The sequence below is a fragment of the Microcebus murinus genome, chromosome 10 (genome assembly GCF_040939455.1).
Source record: "Microcebus murinus isolate Inina chromosome 10, M.murinus_Inina_mat1.0, whole genome shotgun sequence".
In the NCBI taxonomy this organism is placed as follows: Eukaryota; Metazoa; Chordata; class Mammalia; order Primates; family Cheirogaleidae; genus Microcebus; species Microcebus murinus.
In genome coordinates, this window is record NC_134113.1 from 9,837,171 (window position 1) to 9,856,899 (window position 19,729).

Consider the following 19,729-nt stretch of genomic DNA (forward strand, 5'->3'; position numbering starts at 1 on the left):
CCACACTGGCTCCTCTGTTTTCCAGGGTATGGGCAGAGGATCCCCAGCGGCGAGCAGCCCCCAAGAAAAACCCAGCCCTTCCCAAGGCGGGGCATGCGGAGGTGGGCGGTACCGCTCACAACCTGCCGCTTCCAGAAAAACCGGTTCCTCTTTCTTTTCTAATTCCTCCCCCGCCTCCTCCCCTGAACTTGAGGAAGTAAGAGAAGAGGAAGAAGAGGAATCATCCTCAGAAATATTTAATTTCTTAAATTCTGACAGAAAAAGGCTATCTCCTCTGTCTTCTGTCCTGTCCTTTCCTTTGTTATTTTTATTCCTGGTACTTTTACATTTCTTTCTCTCCCTTTTCTTCTTTCTCTCCCTTTTCTTCTTTCTCTCCCTTTGCTTCTTTCTCTCCCTTTTCTTCTTTCTTCTTTCTCTCCCTTTTCTCCTTTCTTCTTTCTCTCCCTTTTCGCCTTTCTTCTTTCTCTCCCTTTTCTCCTTTCTTTCTCCCTTTGCAGGTCGGGCTGCGCTATCCCTCCCTGCATTTTCCTTTCTAGCGCTTTACATTTCCTTTTTTGAGCTCTATATTCCTTTTTTCCACCTTTTACCGCGGTACCTCCGTTACTGCTTCTCTCTGAGCTTGCTTCTTGCAAGTCACTCAGTGCACTTTGGCTAGCTGCTACGCGCGGGCCTGAAGTCTCATCATACAGGCATTTTATGATAATAGGCCACAAAAAGCGCCGCAGCAGAATATTACCCATTTTTTGGAAGCAGGGGAGTTTTGGCCGTCCCACACGTCAGTTCTGAACTCACCTCTGTCGAGGTCGTCTCCGCTGGTGCTTCAAAGTTGTACGAGGTCCCGGGTTTCGGCACCACTTGTCGCGCCCGCCTCGCCAGCAAGGAAGACGCGGCAACCGGAGTTCTTCTGACCGTGCTTTAATGGGGTTCCCTTTAAGCTTACATGATGCGGAAGACCCAGCCCGGCAGCGTGCAAGCTGCTATATACCCCAGAAGTACAACCCCTAAGCTGCGATAGGCCGCTCAACTGTCGAGCCACCAAAGCATTAGCCCATATCAGGACCCTTTGTTTGCATTCTCGCGCCACAGGGCAACCGACAATTATGCGTGCGCTGAACTTGTTAGCTGCTCTAGGCAAAGCCGGAAACAGGCGCCAACTTGTAATGGCGTTGACACCGCGCCCCACACATCCTCTTCTTTTTTATTTTTTATTTTATTTTTTTTTTTGAGACAGAGTCTTGCTTTGTTGCCCAGGCTAGAGTGAGTGCCATGGCGTCAGCCTAGCTCACAGCAACCTCAAACTCCCGCGCTAAAGCAATTCTACTGCCTCAGCCTCCCGAGTGGCTGGGACTACAGGCATGCACCACTGTGCCAGGCTAATTTTATATATATATATATATATATATATATATATATATATATATATATGTTGGCCAATTAATTTCTTTCTATTTGTAGTAGAGACGGGGTCTCACTCTTGCTCAGGCTGGTTTCAAACTCCTGACCTCGAGCAATCCACCCGCCTTGGCCTCCCATAGTGCTAGGATTACAGGCGTGAGCCACCATGCCTGGCCTAGCATCCTCTTCATTTCGTCCAGTTGGTTGCAGTAGACATCCACTGTAATTGTCTGACCAGGTTTCATGAAGCTGTATTGGCTATTACCAGAGCTGGACCACCCAACAGATACCACTAGCTTTTTTGGTTGAATATTCAGTTTTGGACTGTTTCAGCACTTCATCTTTATGTAACCATTGTGCCAAATGTTTACAATTGTCTAAAAGATTCCATTTTTCATCACATGTAACAATAAGGTATAGAAATGATTGGCCTTTTATTTTTGTTTGAGACAGAGTCTCACTTTGTTGCCCAGGCTAGAGTGAGTGCCGTGGCGTCAGCCTAGCTCACAGCAACCTCAATCTCCTGAGCTCAAGCAATCCTCCTGTCACAGCCTCCCAAGTAGCTGGGACTACAGGCATGCGCCACCATGCCCGGCTAATTTTTTCTATATATATTATTTGGCCAATCAATTTATTTCTATTTATAGTAGAGACGGGGTCTTGCTCTTTCTCAGGCTGCTTTCAAACTCCTGACCTCGAGCAATCCACCTGCCTCGGACTCCCAGAGAGCTAGGATTACAGGCGTGAGCCACCATGGCTGGCCTGGTTGGCCTTTATGTCATGACAAAGAAAGGCAAGCTTCGAGATAATTTCTCTTCTGACTCTTCCACTCATTCAATTCATGCAGAACCCATCTATCCAACTTCTATACCTTGCCCATTTGTTTCAAATGGTCCAATATTGTTGGAATAGTAACGTCAAACCTTGCTGCTAATTCATGGGTAGATTGAGATGGATTTGCTTCCACTATAGCTTTCAGCTTATCACTACTCACCTTGGTCTCAGGTTGCCTATGTGGCTTATTTTTGAGATTAAAATTACCAGGACAGAACTTCTCAATCTATGTACTGTACTTTCATTAGCCACATCCTTCCCAAATGCTTCAGTGATATTTGGAGAGCTGTCTGTGCTGCACTGGTTCCATGACAGAACTCATATTTGAAAATAAAACAAATTTTTGACACATCCATGGTTTCACAAAAATTGCTCTACAAAAAAATTTGAAAGTTAATCACAAGGCAAAACATGCGTTTGCAAGACTGAGGATGTACCTTCGCAAATACAAATAAAATAAGAAGTCTCAAAGCAAAATGTCAGAGACAGCAACTGTGAAACTCAGTATTTAAGGAAATCGGACATTTCATACTTAATAACTTAATACACCGGGGAATACCAGTGAAATACCATGAAAGCAGACATCTTGTTCCTGATCTTAGGGGAGAGCTTTCAGGTCTCTACCATTGAGTGTGATGTTAGCTATGAGTTTTTCATAAATTCCCTTAATCATGTTGAGAAAGTTCCCTTCTTTTCCTAGTTTCCTGAGTATTTATTATCCTGAAATGCTGTTGGTTCTTTTCAAATGCTTTCTTCGCATCATTTTAGATAAACATGTGGGGTTTATCCTTTCATTACTGCGCTGTGTGACATTGATTTTGTATGTTGAACCAGCCTCATATTCCTGGGATAAATCCCACTTGATTCTGGTGCATAATCCTTTTTTTTTTTGAGACAGAGCCTCACTCTGTTGCCTGGGCTAGAGTGCCGTGGCGTCAGCCTAGCTCACAGCAACCTCAAACTCCTGGGCTCAAGCCATCCTTCTGCCTCAGCCTCCCTAGTAGCTGGGACTACAGGCATGCGCCACCATGCCCAGCTAATTTTTTCTACGTATTTTTAGTTGGCCAATTCATTTATTTCTGTTTTTAGTAGAGACAGGGTCTCTCTCTTGCTCAGGCTGGTTTCGAACTCCTGAGCTTGAGCGATCCTCCCGCCTCGGCCTCCCAGAGTGCCAGTATTACGTGTGTGAGCCACCGTGCCCGGCCTATAATCCTTTTAATATTCTGTCAGAGTCGGTTTGCTAGTATTTTGTTGAGGATTTCTGCATTTATATTCATAAGGAAGAGTGGTCTGTCATTTCCTTTTCTAATGGTATCTTTGTCTGGCTCTGGCATCAGTGTAATGCTGGTCCCACAGAATGACTTATGAAGTACTCTCACCTCTTCTATTTTTTGGAAGAGCTTGAGAAGAATTCATGTTAATTCTTCTTTAACTGTTTGGTAGAATTCACAATGAAGCCATGTGGTCCTGGACTTTTCTTTGTTGGGAGGTTTTTGGTTACTGATTCAATCTTCTTGTTATAAGTCTGTGTAGAATTTTTTTTTTTTAGTTAGTTTTGGTAATTTGTGCACATCTAGGAGTTTTTCCATTTTATGAAGGCTATCTAATTTGTTGGCATTTAAATTCTCTTATAAATTTTATTTCTGTAAAGTTGGTAGTAATGTTTCCACTTGCATTTATTTACATCTTTTTTTGATAGTCATTTGAGCTAAAAGTTTTTTAATTTTGTTGATCTTTTCAAATAAGTAACATTTTGTTTCATTGACTTTCTATTTTTTCTATTCTTTATTTCATTTTCTCTGCTCTAATCTTTATTATCTCCTTTCTGCTAGCTTCGGGTTTAATTTGCTCTTCTTTTGCTAGGTCCATAAATCATAAAGTAAAGTTATTTATTTGAGGTGTTTCTTCTATTTAAAATATAGGCATTTACAGCTATAAATTTCCCTCTGAGCACTGCTTTCATGGCATTGCATACATGTTGGTATGTTGTATTTTTGTTTTCATCTGGAAATTTTTATTGTTTTTTTTTTTTTTTTTTTTTGAGACAGAGTCTTGCTCTGTCTAGAGCTAGAGTGCTGTGGTGTCATTGTAGCTCATGGCAACCTCAAACTCCTGGGCTCAAGTGATCCTCCTGCCTCAGCCTCCCGAGAAACTGGGACTACAGGCAAGCATCACCATGCCTGGCTAATTTTTTCTACTTTTAGTTGTCTGGCTAATTTCTTTCTATTTTTTAATAGAGATGGAGTCTCCCTCTTACTGAGGCTGGTCTCGAACTCCTGAGCTCAAGCGATCCTCCCACCTCAGCCTCCCAGAATGCTAGGATTACAGGCATGAGCCACCATGCCTAGCCTCAAAGTATTTTTTAATTTATCTTGTGATTTCTCCTTCAAGTTGTAGCATGTTATTTGGAGATAAGGACGATAAATCAAAATAAAAGAAGTGTAATGTTTTAGTGAAATATTAAAGTAAGTCCTTTAGGCTTATTGTGAGACTAGCCTAGCAGATGTAAATTCTGAAGATTCACATCTGGAGGTGCCAGGCGGGTGGGGAACACAATATTAGAAACATAAGTCACATTTTCAGCCTTACCAGAGGGATGTCACCTCCAGTGGGGTGGTACAGTTGGGCACAAGATCATCCTATTCACCTCTACCCCTTGATGTCACTGCCTGCAGCCGAGAGGTTTTCGAGGCTGAGGTGATCCATGTGGCAGTGCTCCTGTCGGTGCTTGTGGAGGATGGAGCTGCCAGGACATGGAAGTCTGCATGGTGCACTCTGTCCTACATGGCCACTTGCTTTGGGGGCAGGAGCGCACCCACAATCTTCCGGGCATGTGAGGATGGCCGCCGGCTGCATCACTGCTCACAGGCAAAACCTTTCAAGAAATCATAATCAACTATTGAACTATTTTTTGTTGATGTCTTCTTATTTCCCCGCAGGAAGGAAAGGTTGGAAAGGGAAAGAGAAGAGAAACAGATGTTAAACATTTCTCTCCTCTCACTTCCAAGCTCCAGTGAATACTGTAAACTGGAACTCAGAAGCCCCTGCAGAAGCCATGCTGCTTCTGCTGCCAGGTGGGATGGGACAACAAGAAAAAAAGAAGGCCGGGTGGGCCGGGATGGCTCTTGCCTGTAATCCTAGCACTCCAGGAGGCCAAGGCAGGAAGATCACTTGAGGTCAGGAGTTCGAGACCAGCCTCAGCAAGGGCACGCTAACCAGGGTGATGAAGCGAGATTCTGTCTCCAAAAAAAGAAAATGTGGCCAGAGACTGAGAAATAGAAATCATTATTCTACAGTAGGGAAAGATCCTATTATCATTTTTCCTAGGCTGAGTGTGCTTGAGCCGCTATATTTATTCACGCATTTACTCTTTTACTCAGGCATTACCTGTTGAGGTCTCACTGAGAAAGAGGAGGGCTGGGCTCTCTCTCACGTATGCATACACTTCCATCTTCCATTCTCCCTGTGGGTTTATATTGTAATTTTGACTGGATCATTAACTAACATGATACCATCAACACTTCGCCAGCTGAGCCATGGAGTGTACTATGGTTATTTTCCTTTTCTTGCAAAACTTTTGCTATCCCTGGAACTAAGAGTATTTACTTATTTATTTTTATTTGCCTATTTTCTTGCTTGGCTGTTTTATTTTTTAAAGGTACTTATCATAATTCATCTCCAAATTCTCTGTTGGTTGTATAAATCTCCTCCTAGTATGTTCACTTTACACCTATCAATTTCATTTCCCAGCCTTCTAACTGCTTCACTTGGGTGATTGATTTCTAGACTGTATACATAATCCTGGGGATTCCCTTGTTTCTCTTGATCACACTGGTTTTTTAATGTGTTTCTATTTGTGTCTTTATGGTTTATTCACAGAGAGGCAGAGATCACCAAGAAGTCAAAAACAATGAAGAAAAAGGCAGTATTCGCCCTGAGCCCCTCAACTTCCAGCTTACTTTAATGAATCCTTGTCCAAAAATTGAGAGAAAATTTATAGGTGAAGCCTGTAGTTGTATCTGATTTAATCTAAAACAGAAACAACAAAACAAAAAAATAATACTATAAAGAGAGATACATTTAGTCATTCCCAGTCCATGGGACAAAGGATATTAAAGTTCACTCCTATCATGGGCCAAAGTCAATATTTAAATTAATTTACATTATTCATAATATGTGTTTACTTACTAAAATTCACTTATTTATTAATAACACTATAGAATATCTGATATTGTATAACACAATAGTGGTAATCATAGATGATGTTATTTATTGAGTACTTACTATGTGTCGAGTGCTGTGCTAAGTCTGTTTTAGACATTATCTCGGTTAACCCTACTGGGGGTCCTGTGAGGTGGTCATTGTTACCTCCATTTCTCCTAGGAGGAAACGGGTTTGGAGAGGTTTAGTAAGTATTTGTTAGGTATATATTCTGTACCATCCCTGCATTAAGCCCTGTGGATACAGAGAAAAATAAAGACTCAGTCCCTGACATTACAAGGCTCACAATCTGGAAGAAGGAGAAGGATGTGCAAACCAATAAAAGCTTTAATACTTTTATAGAGATCCATGTGGAATCCGAGAAAAACCAAGGCAGCTGAAGCCAAGTTCCCGAAGGACTTGCAGCAGTCCTTTGGGAAAGACTTCCCTGAGAGGTGCAGGCTCTGGGGCCAGTTTGTGGAGGGGCACACAGCTGGGCTGAGGGTCTTGGGTCCTATTAAATATTATTTGAGGCCGGGCGCAGTGGCTCACACCTGTAATCCTAGCTCTCTGGGAGGCTGAGGCGGGAGGATCACTCAAACTCGGGAGTTCAAAACCAGCCTGAACAAGAGTAAGACCCCATCTGTACTAAAAATAGAAAGAAATTAATTGGCCAACTAAAAATATATAGAAAAAATTAGCTGGGCATGGTGCCACATGCCTGTAGTCCCAGCTACTCGGGAGGCTGAGGCAGGATTGCTTGAGCCCAGGAGTTTGAGGTTGCTGTGAACTAGGCTGATGCCATGGCACTCTAGCCTGGGCAACAGAGTGAGTCTCTGTCTCAAAAATAAATAAATAAATAAATATATATATATATTATTTGAGCCTCAGGGCACAAGGGAGTGACCTGGTCTGTGTTAGAACAGTCCACCTGGCACAGCCAAGAGGGAAGAAATGGTACAGATGACTATTTGCCCAAACCAAGAAGCAGGTAAGTAGATTCTTGGGACATATGGCTTCTCCTTCAGATGTAAATCTTCAATTGACCCCTGAGTATACCTCTAGGTGACACCTGAGTAGAATATTACTCAGGTGAAGGAGTGGAGGAAGGGTAACAGGGTAGGAGCTCAAGCTCTGACATGAGAAAATTCAAGCCTTTGAATTCCTGCCCTGCTTCATAATGGATGTTTGACTTTCGGCTTAGTAGCAATGCAACTTGACCTTCTGAACTTGCTTTCTTGGATGCAGAAAGGGGATCATTACTAGGAGAGTTGTGATGGTAAGATAAGATAATTTATGTAAAGTTCTGGGCACAGTATCTTTCACTTAGGAATTGCCACAAGCTATTATCATCTTTATTGTTATTATAATTGTTCTTAGAAAGTATACTCTTGGCTTCCAAGAGGAGGGAAGCTTTCCACCACCACTATCTCTTCCTCTTGGCTGTGCCAGGTGGACTGTTCTAACCCAGACAGGTCACCCCTAAGGCTCAAATGATAGCACCCAAGCCCCTCAGCCCAGCTGTGTGCCCTTCCACAAACTGGCCCCTGGGCCTGTGCCTCTTAGTGAAGTCTCTCCCAAAGGGCTGCTTAGACATCCCCTCCACTTGGAAGCCTTCCCTATTACACCAGCAGCAAGGTAGGCACAAGTGCCCCTGCAAGTTCCAGCAGCCATTTTGCAGTCCCATAGTGGGTTGTAATTGCCTGTTCCCTATCCGCCTCTACCATTCGCCACCACTGAGGAAGGTCTCTTTGTTTTGTGGGCCCAGGGCAAACGGCACTGCCCTCTCTCAGGACGAGTCTTTGCACAGCTTGGGTCCAAGATCATCCCTGCACAGACCTCTTCCAGAAATTACTGAGGACTCATAACCATGGGCCTCTCAGGAAGTTAAAGATGAAAAGACCTGCCTCTGTTCTTGTAAATATCAGAAGGGAAAATTATGGGGAAGAATTCTTTGCCCTTTATAAGGGGAGGGAGGTAGAGCATGAAAGAGAACTAACATTTAAAAAGCATTTACTGTAGTGTGGAATAATGCAAATGAGTAATTGTGTGATATTCTCATTCTGTCATTCTCAGTGTTGCTGGGAAGCAAAATTCTCAGCATGAAAGAATAGAAATTCAGATGTTGACCTAGAAGAGATTAAATTAAAATCCTATCGTCCTGATTTTGAATTGCTTATGAATTGAAGGTGAATTTTATGTTTAAAAAAACAGACAACTGGCCAGGTGTGGTGGCTCACACCTGTAATCCTAGCATTTTGGGAGGCTGAGGTGGGAGGATTGCTTGAGGCAAGGAGTTCAAGACCAGCCTGAGCAAGAGTGAGACTCTGTCTCTACTAAAAATAGAAAAAATTAGCTGGGGGTGGTGGTGTGCACCTGTAGTTCCTGCTACTTGGGAGGCTGAGGCAGGAGGATTGCTTGAGCCCAGTAGTTTGAGGTTCAGTGAGCTATGATGATACCACTGCACTCTAGCCTGGGCAACAGAGTTAGACCCTGTCTCAAAAAATGAAACAACAACAACAACATCAAAACAGTTGCCTGAGGAATGGGGGAGGACGGCTAGAGAGAAGAAGGGTAGGAGGATGGAAGGGATTATAAAGAGGTTCAAAGAAACTTTTGGGAGTGATGGATATGTTCACTGTCCTGATTGTGGTGAAGGTTCATGGGTGTATACACATCATGAACACACTTTAAATATGTGCAGCTTCTTATATGTCAATTATACCTCAACAAAGCTATTATTTAAAAACAAACACATATTTCCTACAACTAAAAAACTCTGTCCATTGAAATGACCTAGGAATAAAGACTTAATCAATAGCAATGACTCAGACTGTGGTCTTGAAATACTATTTGCACTAAAAAGATCCAGGGATCTCTGAAGAAATTATTTGTTCCAGGTCTAAGGAAGGAAAATCATGAGATGAACCTGGAACATCTTGTAACACTACATAGCAAGGAAGCTACCAAAGAGAAGGGTCCTATCAGAAAGACTCAAGGGCTAACTTAGAAAGGATCCCATTAGCTAAAAGATGGGACCATTTGAGCATTCATAATAATAATTGCCATAGACTGAAGTATATCAAACATGTTTTCACCTGTAAGTTCATATTGTTACTTTAAAAAAAAAACTAATTAGGCTAGGTGCCACCCGCCTATAATCCTAGCACTTTGGGAGGCTGAAGTGGAAATTTCGCTTGGGGCCAGGAATTTAAGACCAGTCTGAGCAACATAGTGAAACGCTGTCTCTACAAAAAATTTAAAAATTAGCTAGGCATGGTGGCACACACCTATAGTCCCAGCTACTTGGGAGGCTGAGGTAAGATGATTACCCGAGCCCAGGAATTAGAGGTTGCAGTGAGCTGTGAACAGACTGCTGCACTCTAGCCTGGGCAACAGAGCAAGACCCCATCTCTAAAATAAAAAATAACATAAATAAACTAATTAGTCACCATTGAAGGATACTAGGGAACCAATGCATTATTTTGAAAAATGGTAAATAAAAAACAGATATCAGTATTTATCATGCCATTCCCATATTAACTGTACCACCAGGTAACCAAATAGTAGATGAGGGAAAGTTTCTCTTTAGAATAGTCCACCTAATAAATTAAGAAAGAATGATAGGATTAAAATATTGCCATTTTGTAACCTCTAATGAATTAATGATCTAGGTTGATCATCAATGGCTGTTAACATCCCCAAAAGATAAACAGCCATTAAATGCCTTCTGATGGCAGACCATAGTACCACCTATCAAATAGTCTTACCAAATAATTACACCTGAATCTAGTCTGGACTCTACATCCAACTACCACAAAAATCCTGTATTCTTGTAACTGTAAGATAAGGACCTAGGTTAAGAATTTAATCAACTCTTTACAAAGAGCAGTCATTTTAAACCTCTAGCCGGGAGAGCAGCCACTGAGAGATGTAAGATTAAGTAGTAGGCTATGAGTGTTGTCTTCTTAAAGGGGCATAATTTGAAAATGGAGAGAAAGAAGTGGAATATGGCTCTTTGTAATACTGTGAAGTACTGACTTCATTACATGCGAGATGGCCATGCAACAATGAGGAAGTAAGAAAAACATTTTTCTTTTATGGGTTTGAACTATACCGTGTTAGAAGTCATGTCTGTCTTTGGAGGGTCTGGACAGTAGTCCAACTACTTCTTGCTGGGTACTTGGAGGAATAATATTTCACATTGGTGGGAATATCTCAGAAGGGGACAAAGCTGATGGGCCCCAACTTCCCTGGACCACAGTGAGAAACAGGAACACGAGCTTTTGGCTTCCCCAGACCATTCTAGACCGGTAGGATATCATCAGCCATCGTTGAATGTCCTCTGAAGATTCCTTGGGGCTTATCAGCACCTAGAACTGGCACAAAGTAGGAGCTCAATAAGTATTTGCTGAAATATGAGTATAAGTAGAACATTCTTTTAGATAGAATTACTCAGACCTGGGTAGAACATACTGGGTAGTGGAGAAGAATGTGTTCTGCAATAAGACCAACATCTTTTTGAACATAGGGTAAAGTGCCCTAAGATAAGTAGAGATGCACATGGCATGGGTTAGAAGAAGAAAATATTTTTTAGGAGGGAAGAACTGAGAGCAGGAGAATCGGATTAAGAACTAGAACATCTCCATAAGAAGAACTTCACCACCACCCCATGAATTTAACTTACTAAAAATATTTCCCCTTATACTGAGAAAATTTACATTTAGTGAACAATATAATATTCTAGCATACTCAGAAAAAGTCCTGAACGTATGCATCCAAAGATTTCATGTCCCAACCACTCTAGTCTTCTAGGATAATAGATCTAACTTGTTTGGGGTAGTAACTGAAAAATGTAAACCAGTTCCTTAGAGATGAAGTGAAAATTCAAAATTAAATACAGAGATGATAAAGTGGTCATGCCAGTTAGAAATAATCTGTGTATATTTATTTTTAAAATGATTGTATTAAGAGAATTTGTCAAATTTGAGGATCTAACAGACTGGTCTTGTGATTCCATATTAAAATATGTAGTTGAATAACTGACTTAAGATTAAATATTTTTAGTTGAAAGGTGTAAGATAATCTTATAAAATTATAGAATATTTATGAGGTCCTGGGAGTCACTATGTTTGTAAGTTAAATTAGTTAAACTTCAATAGAGTGGTTTAGGTACTTTGAAAGATTCACTGGTCAGGTCAGGCAACAGAACAAATTCAAATATACTAAAGTTAATACTGCTATTTAAATTGTTTGATGGAATTTAATTAGTTGTAAATGGGACCATTGGTTTAAGGGAGTTTGGTCTTTTGAATATGAGTTGGTGAAACATTGATCAAAGTTCCTCACAAGACCGGGCGTGGTGGCTCACGCCTATAATCCTAGCACTCTGGGAGGCAGAGGTGGGTGGATCACTCAAGGTCAGGAGTTCAAAACCAGCCTGAGCAAGAGCGAGACCCCGTCTCTACTAAAAATAGAAATTCATTGGCCAACTAAAAATACATAGAAAAAATTAGCCAGGCATGGTGGTGCATGCCTGTAGTCCCAGCTACTCGGGAGGCTGAGGCAGAAGGATTGCTTGAGCCCAGGAGTTTGAGGTTGCTATGAACTAGGCTGATGCCACAGCACTCTAGCCCAGGCAAGAGAGTGAGACTCTGTCTCAAAAAGAAAGAAAGAAAAAAGAAAAGAAAAGAACCCCCATAATAGGGGACTTGGAGTTAGATAGGGGAGCCAGAGAGAGAGAGAGGGAGAGAGAGAGAGAGCCCTTTACTCTCTAAACAATTCGTCTCTAGGAAGGAGAGTGAAAAGTCCCTAGGTTTTTACAACCCTAGAATATAAGCAAATGACTCCAGAGGAGAGGGGAAAGGTGTTTTTATTACCTTTAGAATGTGAGCAAAGGGCTTCAGGGAAGCTGTTTCTGAATCTCTGTTGAGAGCAATTTGTTATTCAGTCATAAAGCCCATACTATGTAGAAAAGTGAAGATATCTGTGGAGAATTATCTTGGAAAAAGAGAGAGGTGGACTCTAGTAGTACAGTACTATCACAGTAATACCTACTGTAATTGCCTATATATTCATCTATAGCTCCTTCTAATGTTGATGTCTTGTTTGTCATTGAATCCCTAGCACTCAACACCTAATGTCACCAAACTGAACTAGGTCCCTTTGCCTATGTGCAACAGAAAACCAAACACGAAGTACTAGATTTTTGAGTGAGAAAGGTTTATTGCCAGGCACCCCAGCAAGGAGATAGAAGTCAGGCTCAAATCTGGCTCCAGAGCTGGTGGGCTGGGCAGGTTTTATATGTAGAACAATAAATATGAGGCGTGATCTGATTGGATCTTGCAATGGGCTGATACTAGGAGGAGTGATCTGACTGGATCATGCCATGGATTACACCAAGGCTTGATCTGATTGGATTCTGGATTCTGCCATGAGGTGTCATTTCTTAATTCAGCCCCCATTGGGTCTGAGCACTTAGGTTCTACACGTGGTTGGATGCTCAGTTCATCCAGGCGTGCTCAGGTTACAGTCATGGCAACTGAAAAACTCACAACTTTGTTACATAAAAGTAGAACCGTATTGGTCTGATGTAGTAACACTGACACAGTGACTGACAAATAGTAGGAAATCAATATTTTCTGATAAACTAAAATATGTGTAAGTGGAATTATACCCAATGAAATTCCTTTTTTGTGTGATAAGTCTTCATTCTTTAGTTCTCTACTAAAGCGTTTCTCAAATTGGAGCTCTTGAAAGTCCAAGAGTATATATCCACAGGCACCAGTTTGAGGAAGCCTGACTGTACGCACTGAAATCATGTGCCTCTATTTGGTTATAAGGTGATTGTCCACAGAGGGGCAGTAAAGTGTAATGGTTTAAAATTCAGATCTTGGCTGTAATCCCACTGCCTGTTTTTTTTTTCTTAGAATATCATAAAAATGACACAATTTTTAAATTTTATAAAAAAGTTGTGGGTTCCCAGAAGAATTTGAAAAATTGGACAAACTTTATTATCCAGTTAATAATTGACACAAAAGCTCTGGCTTGCCTATAACTATCCTATATTGTAGATAGGAAAGTGGAATTTTGCCACGCAGGATATATTTTTTAATATAGCCATTCTTATCAGTCTTTCATGGCTTCTGAATTTTGTATCATATTTAAAAAGATTTTTCTTATTATGAAATAATTATGAATTTCCCATATTTTCTTCTAGCATTTTTATTATTTTATTGTTCAGATTTAATTTTTTGATCCATCTGGAATTTATTTTGGTATAGGTAGAATTTATTTTGGTACTTGTTCCAATTTTATTTTTCTTCCAGATGGTTACCTAGTTGTTCCAACACCAATCACTGAATTCATCATTTCTGCACTGCTTTGAAATGCTATCTTCATCACATTCAGAATTTTTGTATAATATGACAGACTAATCTTTTCTTTTTTGTCCTGATTTGAGTGGAAAGGTTTTCATGTGCACTTTTTAATGACCTCCGTGTTTGTTGTTGTTGTTTTAAAATATGTTTAAAGTTGTATGTAGCCATCAATATATCTAAACAAGATTTTTATCCTCACTTCATGAATTTGTCATTACCCAGCTCATTTCAGTTTCTTTAAGTGTACTGCACACAACCTTCAAATATTATGAACATTTCTGTCTCCCAGCTGTCACTACACCAAACTACATATGTTAAATTTCCCTAAATCATCTTGCTGTGCTCTTTGCAGCTCCTCTGTACACTGTTGATGTCTTCATCGAGCAACTTGCTCAAAAGTTATTGTAATTATTTTAGGTGAGGCCTCAGAGTGAAAGCCTGTCATCACTATCCAGTTCCTCCCCAAAATGGGCATTAATTTCCATTTAACAAGAAGGACAGACTATGTTTCTGGAAAACAACAGATTTTGAAGCACAATGGCAGTTATTTGTCTGCTCTTTAAACAATCCACCTTGGGGGGAGTCCTACAAAATGCCAACTGCTATTGTGGGAATGTTTTGCTATTTATTCCAGCAAAATGATTCAGACAGAAGAAAAAGGGTCGCTCTGTACTAGGTCTTGAACCCAAAGAACTGTTTGCACAGATATTCATCCAAGATCCATCACAGCCTCCACCTCAACAGATGCTCTTTCAAATGTTTCATGACTCTCCTCAACAGTCTCCATTTCAGGGGAGGAGGATGAGGCTGCCAGAGATGGCTCTGCTGGCACGAAGGCTGGCCTGAAACTTCTATTTAAAAGCTGAACCAAAATATGTTTGGCTTCTGTGGTCTATTTTAAACTTCAAGCTAAGACAAAGAAAAATTACTTTCTATCCTGAATGGGTCTTGGTTGTCTCAATTACAGACAAGAGAGCGGCAAACGGTAAGAGAGGCACAGAGAAGAGAGGGAAATTAGCAGCACTGAGGTAGTAGGGACAGTTCATGAAGCGAGGTATGAAAAACTGGAAAGGAAAAGCCTTGGGCTAGGGGAAAAGGACCCCCTCATTGACTCCTAACCGGAGGCTCCTGATCATGACGAGCATCTGCAGGTCACTTCTCGCCCACGTCAGCCACCTGCTCTCAGCACCCCTCCTCCGCCTCAAGGTCTTCCACCCCAGTGGCCCCCGCCGCCTCGGAGTCCTCTCCCTGACTTCAGCACTGGGCTCTGCTGGAGGGAAGCCTGAGACCCCTCCCATGAAGACCCCACTCCTCCACACACTTCCTTCACAGCGCCCTCCCTCACCCCAACGCGCCACCCCGAGGCTCGAGGTCTTTCCTGCCCCTAGGTCCTCGCCCCGCCCCGCCCACCACCATGCCACGCCCCGGGCCATCCCCTCCCCCTGTAGGCCCGCCCTCGCCCCGCCCTCCTCGCCTGGCGCCAAAGGCTGTGGTCAGCCGCTTGCGGGTGGCCAGTCTCTGCGATCTGGGGCTGAGTTAGAATCCTGTCAGCCGCGGACGGGAAAGCCCGGGCGCGAGGCAGAAGGGATTCATCTTGAAAATCTCGGGGAGACTGTGGGTACGAGAGGGGTGGGTGGCAAAAAGGGAAACGTGTTAAGAATCTGAGGGAAAACAGGGTTTCGATGACGTTTTCTCGCCCCTTTTTCTGGTAATCCTTGGTGGTCGTTGCTGGGCCCTGGGCCAGCGCCTTTGCGCGTTCGCTCCCACCCCCGGAAAAGAACCTCAGCGATCCCGAAGGATTTCCAGCCTCTTGGTTCTAAATCAAATCGGCCCTAAGTCTTGGAGAGGCCTCCTTAGCCTCCTCACGAGGGAATCGGGCGTCAGGGAAGTGTCGGGCGGCGGGTGCTGACCTGGGCTCCTGCTGAGTGCGGCGTCGAGGGCGACCTGGCTACGCTCCCCCCACCGTAGGGGACAGCTCCGGTCGCCCTGAACCGCTGTGCCTGGGAGCCCTGCTTTAGACCCCATCAATTGCTACTTGACAAAGATGGGGAAAATCTTTTCATTTTATCACAGGGGAGAAGAAATGGATGGTAGGGTTTTTTGTTCATGGGGACAGTCAGTGTGGAATTTGGGCTGCTCATACATGTAGCTAACATCTGAGGGATCCCACCCAAACTGTCCCTTCTGCCTCCACTCTGCTGTGTGGAGGTGCGAGGTGGTGGGACCAGACCTGCCTCAGCAGTTTGTTCCCTGCCTGCTGCGGTCCAACCCCTGACTTTGATATCAAATGAGGAAATGGAATGGACCAAGAAAATAATTATTTGGACTACATTTTATTGTAAGGAATACAGTCATCCCTTGTGGATTCCTGAGAATTAAAAATTTTAAAAAAGAGGGTGGGAAAAAAAAAAAAAAAAGAGGGTGGGGAGGGTAAAAAAAAATAAAATTAAATAAAAACTAAAAAAAAACAAAAAACAAAACAATCCAAACTTCCACAATGTTAAATCAAAGACTAACTGCCTAACGGCTCTAATATTATAATATTGTGTATCCACCATATTTTTAAATCTTAAAAAAATCATGAAACTAGTAAATACTGTGAAAGTATAGCTAATATTTTATGAAACAAAAAAATACATGTCATAAGAGCGCCCATTCATAATATGAGAAAAATAAAATCGATTTATTGAGGACAGACCAAGCTCAAGGTGCCAGGGAGGATACCAGGAAGAATGACATAACGTCAAGGTTCTTAGAGTGTTGTTGCTAAACGTGTACATGAAAGGTTAACAGCAATATGCAATTCTAAATAACATTCCAAGGCAACAATGTAGACATCATACAGTCATGATTAACTGCGATAGAAACAGAAGATGATAAAAAGTGAGCGGTGTTGAGGAAAGAGAGAAGAAACCTAATAAGCATCCCCCACCCCTCATACACACCCACAAAAGAAATAATGCCACATGCCCAGCGGAAAAAAGATAGGCCAGCCCAGTCTTTCCAAACTAAATGTTTTTCTTATTGCCCTTCTGGTCCTTGATGATTCTACAACTACTTCTTAAACGCTATTTCTTATTTTCCCAGAGTTGATTGTTTTTCTACTGCTTACCTTTCAATATGAAGGAGGATCAAGTTGTGCTGGAAGAACCAGGATTCCAAGATGAAGAGGTATGACTGGAATGTTGAAAGATATGTAGACATTCAGTCATTCCACAAAAATCAAGTTCCTTCTTTGTTAGCTACTATTTTTAGAAACTGAAAGTAGAAATAAGACATAGTTATAGATAACAAATATGTAACAACTTGTTTGGCAAGGGGTGCTAAGATTAGCTGCTTAACAACTGGTATGAAAGTATTTTAACTTAACAACTGGTATGGCCACACACTGGTACCAAATAGCAGCCTGGCCCTAGAAGAACGAGTTCAAGATCTGAAGGGGAAGAAGGTTGAGAAAACATTTAAAATAGGTCAAATGTTCCATTCCTTTGGTTAAAGATTTTAAAAATTTATGAAGAACATGACAAAGGTAATTGGCTTCCCAACCCTTTCAGTGCAGGTGCTTCTTCTAAGTATGCAGCAATGTGTTTGGTTTTTTGTTTGTTTGTTTCTTTGTTTTTTGAGACAGTCTTGCTCTGTCACCTAGGTTAGAGTGCTGTGTTGTCATCCTAGCAAACAACAACCTCAAACTCCTGGGCTCAAGCCATCCTCCTGCCTTAGCCTCCCGAGTAGCTAGAACTGCAGAAGGACGCCACCACACCTGGCTAATTTTTTCTATTTTTAGTAGAGATGGGATCTCACTCTTACTCAGGCTATTCTCCATCTCCTGAGTGCAAGCAATCCTCCCGCCTTAGCCTCCCAGAGTGCTAGGATTACAGGTGTGATCCACTGTGCCTGGCCTTGCAGCAATGTGTTTGAAAAAACATTATTGATCCCACCCCAATTTGTCTAGAGAGGTGGAATTTGAGACATTTGGCAGTGACTCATAGTATTGAATAAATCTCTAAAAAATGTGACATAGTTGGATATGAAGAATCAAAACTTCATTTTCTCTGTTCCATCTCCTTTAGGAATCTTTGTTTCAAGACATTGACCTGTTACAAAAACATGGAATTGTAAGTAGTTTTTCTATGCTCTGTTAAATTATTCAACTCAAGACTCTTTCAACATCAGCCTTATCAACATTTGAAGCTAGGTAATTCTTTGCTGTGAGGGGCTTTCCTATGCTTTGTAGGGTATTTAGCAACATCCCTGGCCTCTACTCACTCTCTACATGCCAGTAACACCCCTCAGCTGTGACAACCAAAAATGTTTCCAGGCATTGTCAAGTGTACCCATGGGTAAAATTGCCCCCTGTTGAGAACAACTGATCCAATTGGGAATGTTTCAGGGTCCCTCTGAATCCATCTCTCATCTGTAGACATCTATAGCCTTTATTAACAGAAAATTTAGTTCTATATGTCAGTTGACTGGAGTAAGTGTTGTTGGCAGAAATCCAGACTGAGTAACAAACTAGATGGATTTCAACAGCAATAAGTTGATAGTAAACTCCACTGGCATTATCTTTTATAGCCCTCACTTTTAATCTCTTTCAGTTGGTTTTAGAAAATAGAAGCAAGAGAAAATCCTGGTCCTTCGGTGATGTAGTTATTTGCATTCTCCAGGGGCAAATGAAAACAAAATCTTAAAAAATTTTAAAAGAACATATTGGTGATGAAGTTTTGTAGAAAGAAGGAGCTGAACTGAGGGGGTGAATGTGTGATATATTTGTTAGCTTTTCCACCAACAGACTTTTCTTTTGAATTCCTTGTTACATTGCCATGGTCTCACTAACATTCTGGGGAAATCAGGGCACAGTCAGAACATTTGGCAGCCTGCTGAGTATGTTCTACTCAGATATTTCCAGAACATTTGGCTACATGGTGGGTGGGTTCCACCTGGCTGCTTGTATAAAATTGGCATCATGGTGGAAGGAGATGGACACAAAAGCACATGACATAGTATGGGAGCCTTTCAAGCTGGCATTTTCTCAATCTGCTGTGCCCATTCTTTTATTCACAGAATGTGGCTGACATTAAGAAGCTGAAATCAGTAGGAATCTGTACCATCAAAGGGATACAAATGACAACAAGAAGAGCCCTGTGCAATGTCAAAGGACTCTCAGAAGCCAAAGTGGACAAGATTAAAGAAGCAGCCAACAAACTTATTGTAAGCAAAATCCATTCTTTGCTGTTTTAGCTTAGAAGGGCCTTGTGAATCTCTGTAGCCTTTCTCATTATGAACACTAGAAACAATTGTGGGCACTCTGAGTTCCTGTGGATCACAATATACTATACTCTGCTTGTTAACCTTTTACCACTTCAGTTTCAAAGCAACAGCAATTGATTTCTGAAGGACTGAGGTAAGGATTAAGAGACCTAGAACACTAATGAAGGTAATTATTTTTACCCAGACTTTTCAGTTTCCCTTTATATTACTTTTTCCAGCTTTCTGTTTCTGTGTCTTCCCTCCTCCTTTTCATTTTTGTTTTTTACCTTCCTCCTTATTTTTGTCTCATCTCCTCAAATATATCTAGGGCTCTTGTAAAGCACTTGGTGCCAAAGAAGTTACTTTCTCCTATTATAGGCCAATTAATAAGAGAGCATTGGGTTAGCAAAAGACAAATAGTGGTTGGGTCTACATATGTACAGTTGAGATAGATATGACCAAGAATATGCTCACTGAGGCAGCTGAGCTAAATTAACCTCTACCTTCTAGCTGGTCCGGCAGACTGTGAGGGGGCCATGCAGCTGCCAGGCTGCCAGGCAAATGCATATAGGCCTTTGACCAAAGCTTTTGTGTAGAACTTTTGAAGACCATTAGAGGTACCAGCTCTGCAAATAGGAATGTACTAGGTCTCCCTCTTCACAGAAGAACAGTAC

The 19,729-nt window shown here is 41.7% G+C and overlaps 2 protein-coding genes across 2 annotated transcripts in view; both read left to right on the forward strand.

The window, feature by feature from the left end:
* FAM227A (family with sequence similarity 227 member A) overlaps positions 1-14,945 on the forward strand; it is a 71,364-nt gene extending 56,419 nt beyond the window's left edge. The window contains exon 21 of the mRNA XM_076007833.1: positions 6,109-14,945. Within this exon, the coding sequence (XP_075863948.1) occupies positions 6,109-6,193 (85 nt within the window). The 3' untranslated portion in view covers positions 6,194-14,945. The remainder of the gene's footprint in view (positions 1-6,108) is intronic.
* DMC1 (DNA meiotic recombinase 1) overlaps positions 1-19,729 on the forward strand; it is a 58,698-nt gene that overhangs the window by 7,233 nt on the left and 31,736 nt on the right. Inside the window, exons 2-4 of the mRNA XM_020287776.2 lie at positions 16,896-16,979; positions 17,879-17,923; positions 18,870-19,016. Coding sequence (XP_020143365.1) covers positions 16,929-16,979; positions 17,879-17,923; positions 18,870-19,016 — 243 coding nt within the window. The 5' untranslated portion in view covers positions 16,896-16,928. The remainder of the gene's footprint in view (positions 1-16,895; positions 16,980-17,878; positions 17,924-18,869; positions 19,017-19,729) is intronic.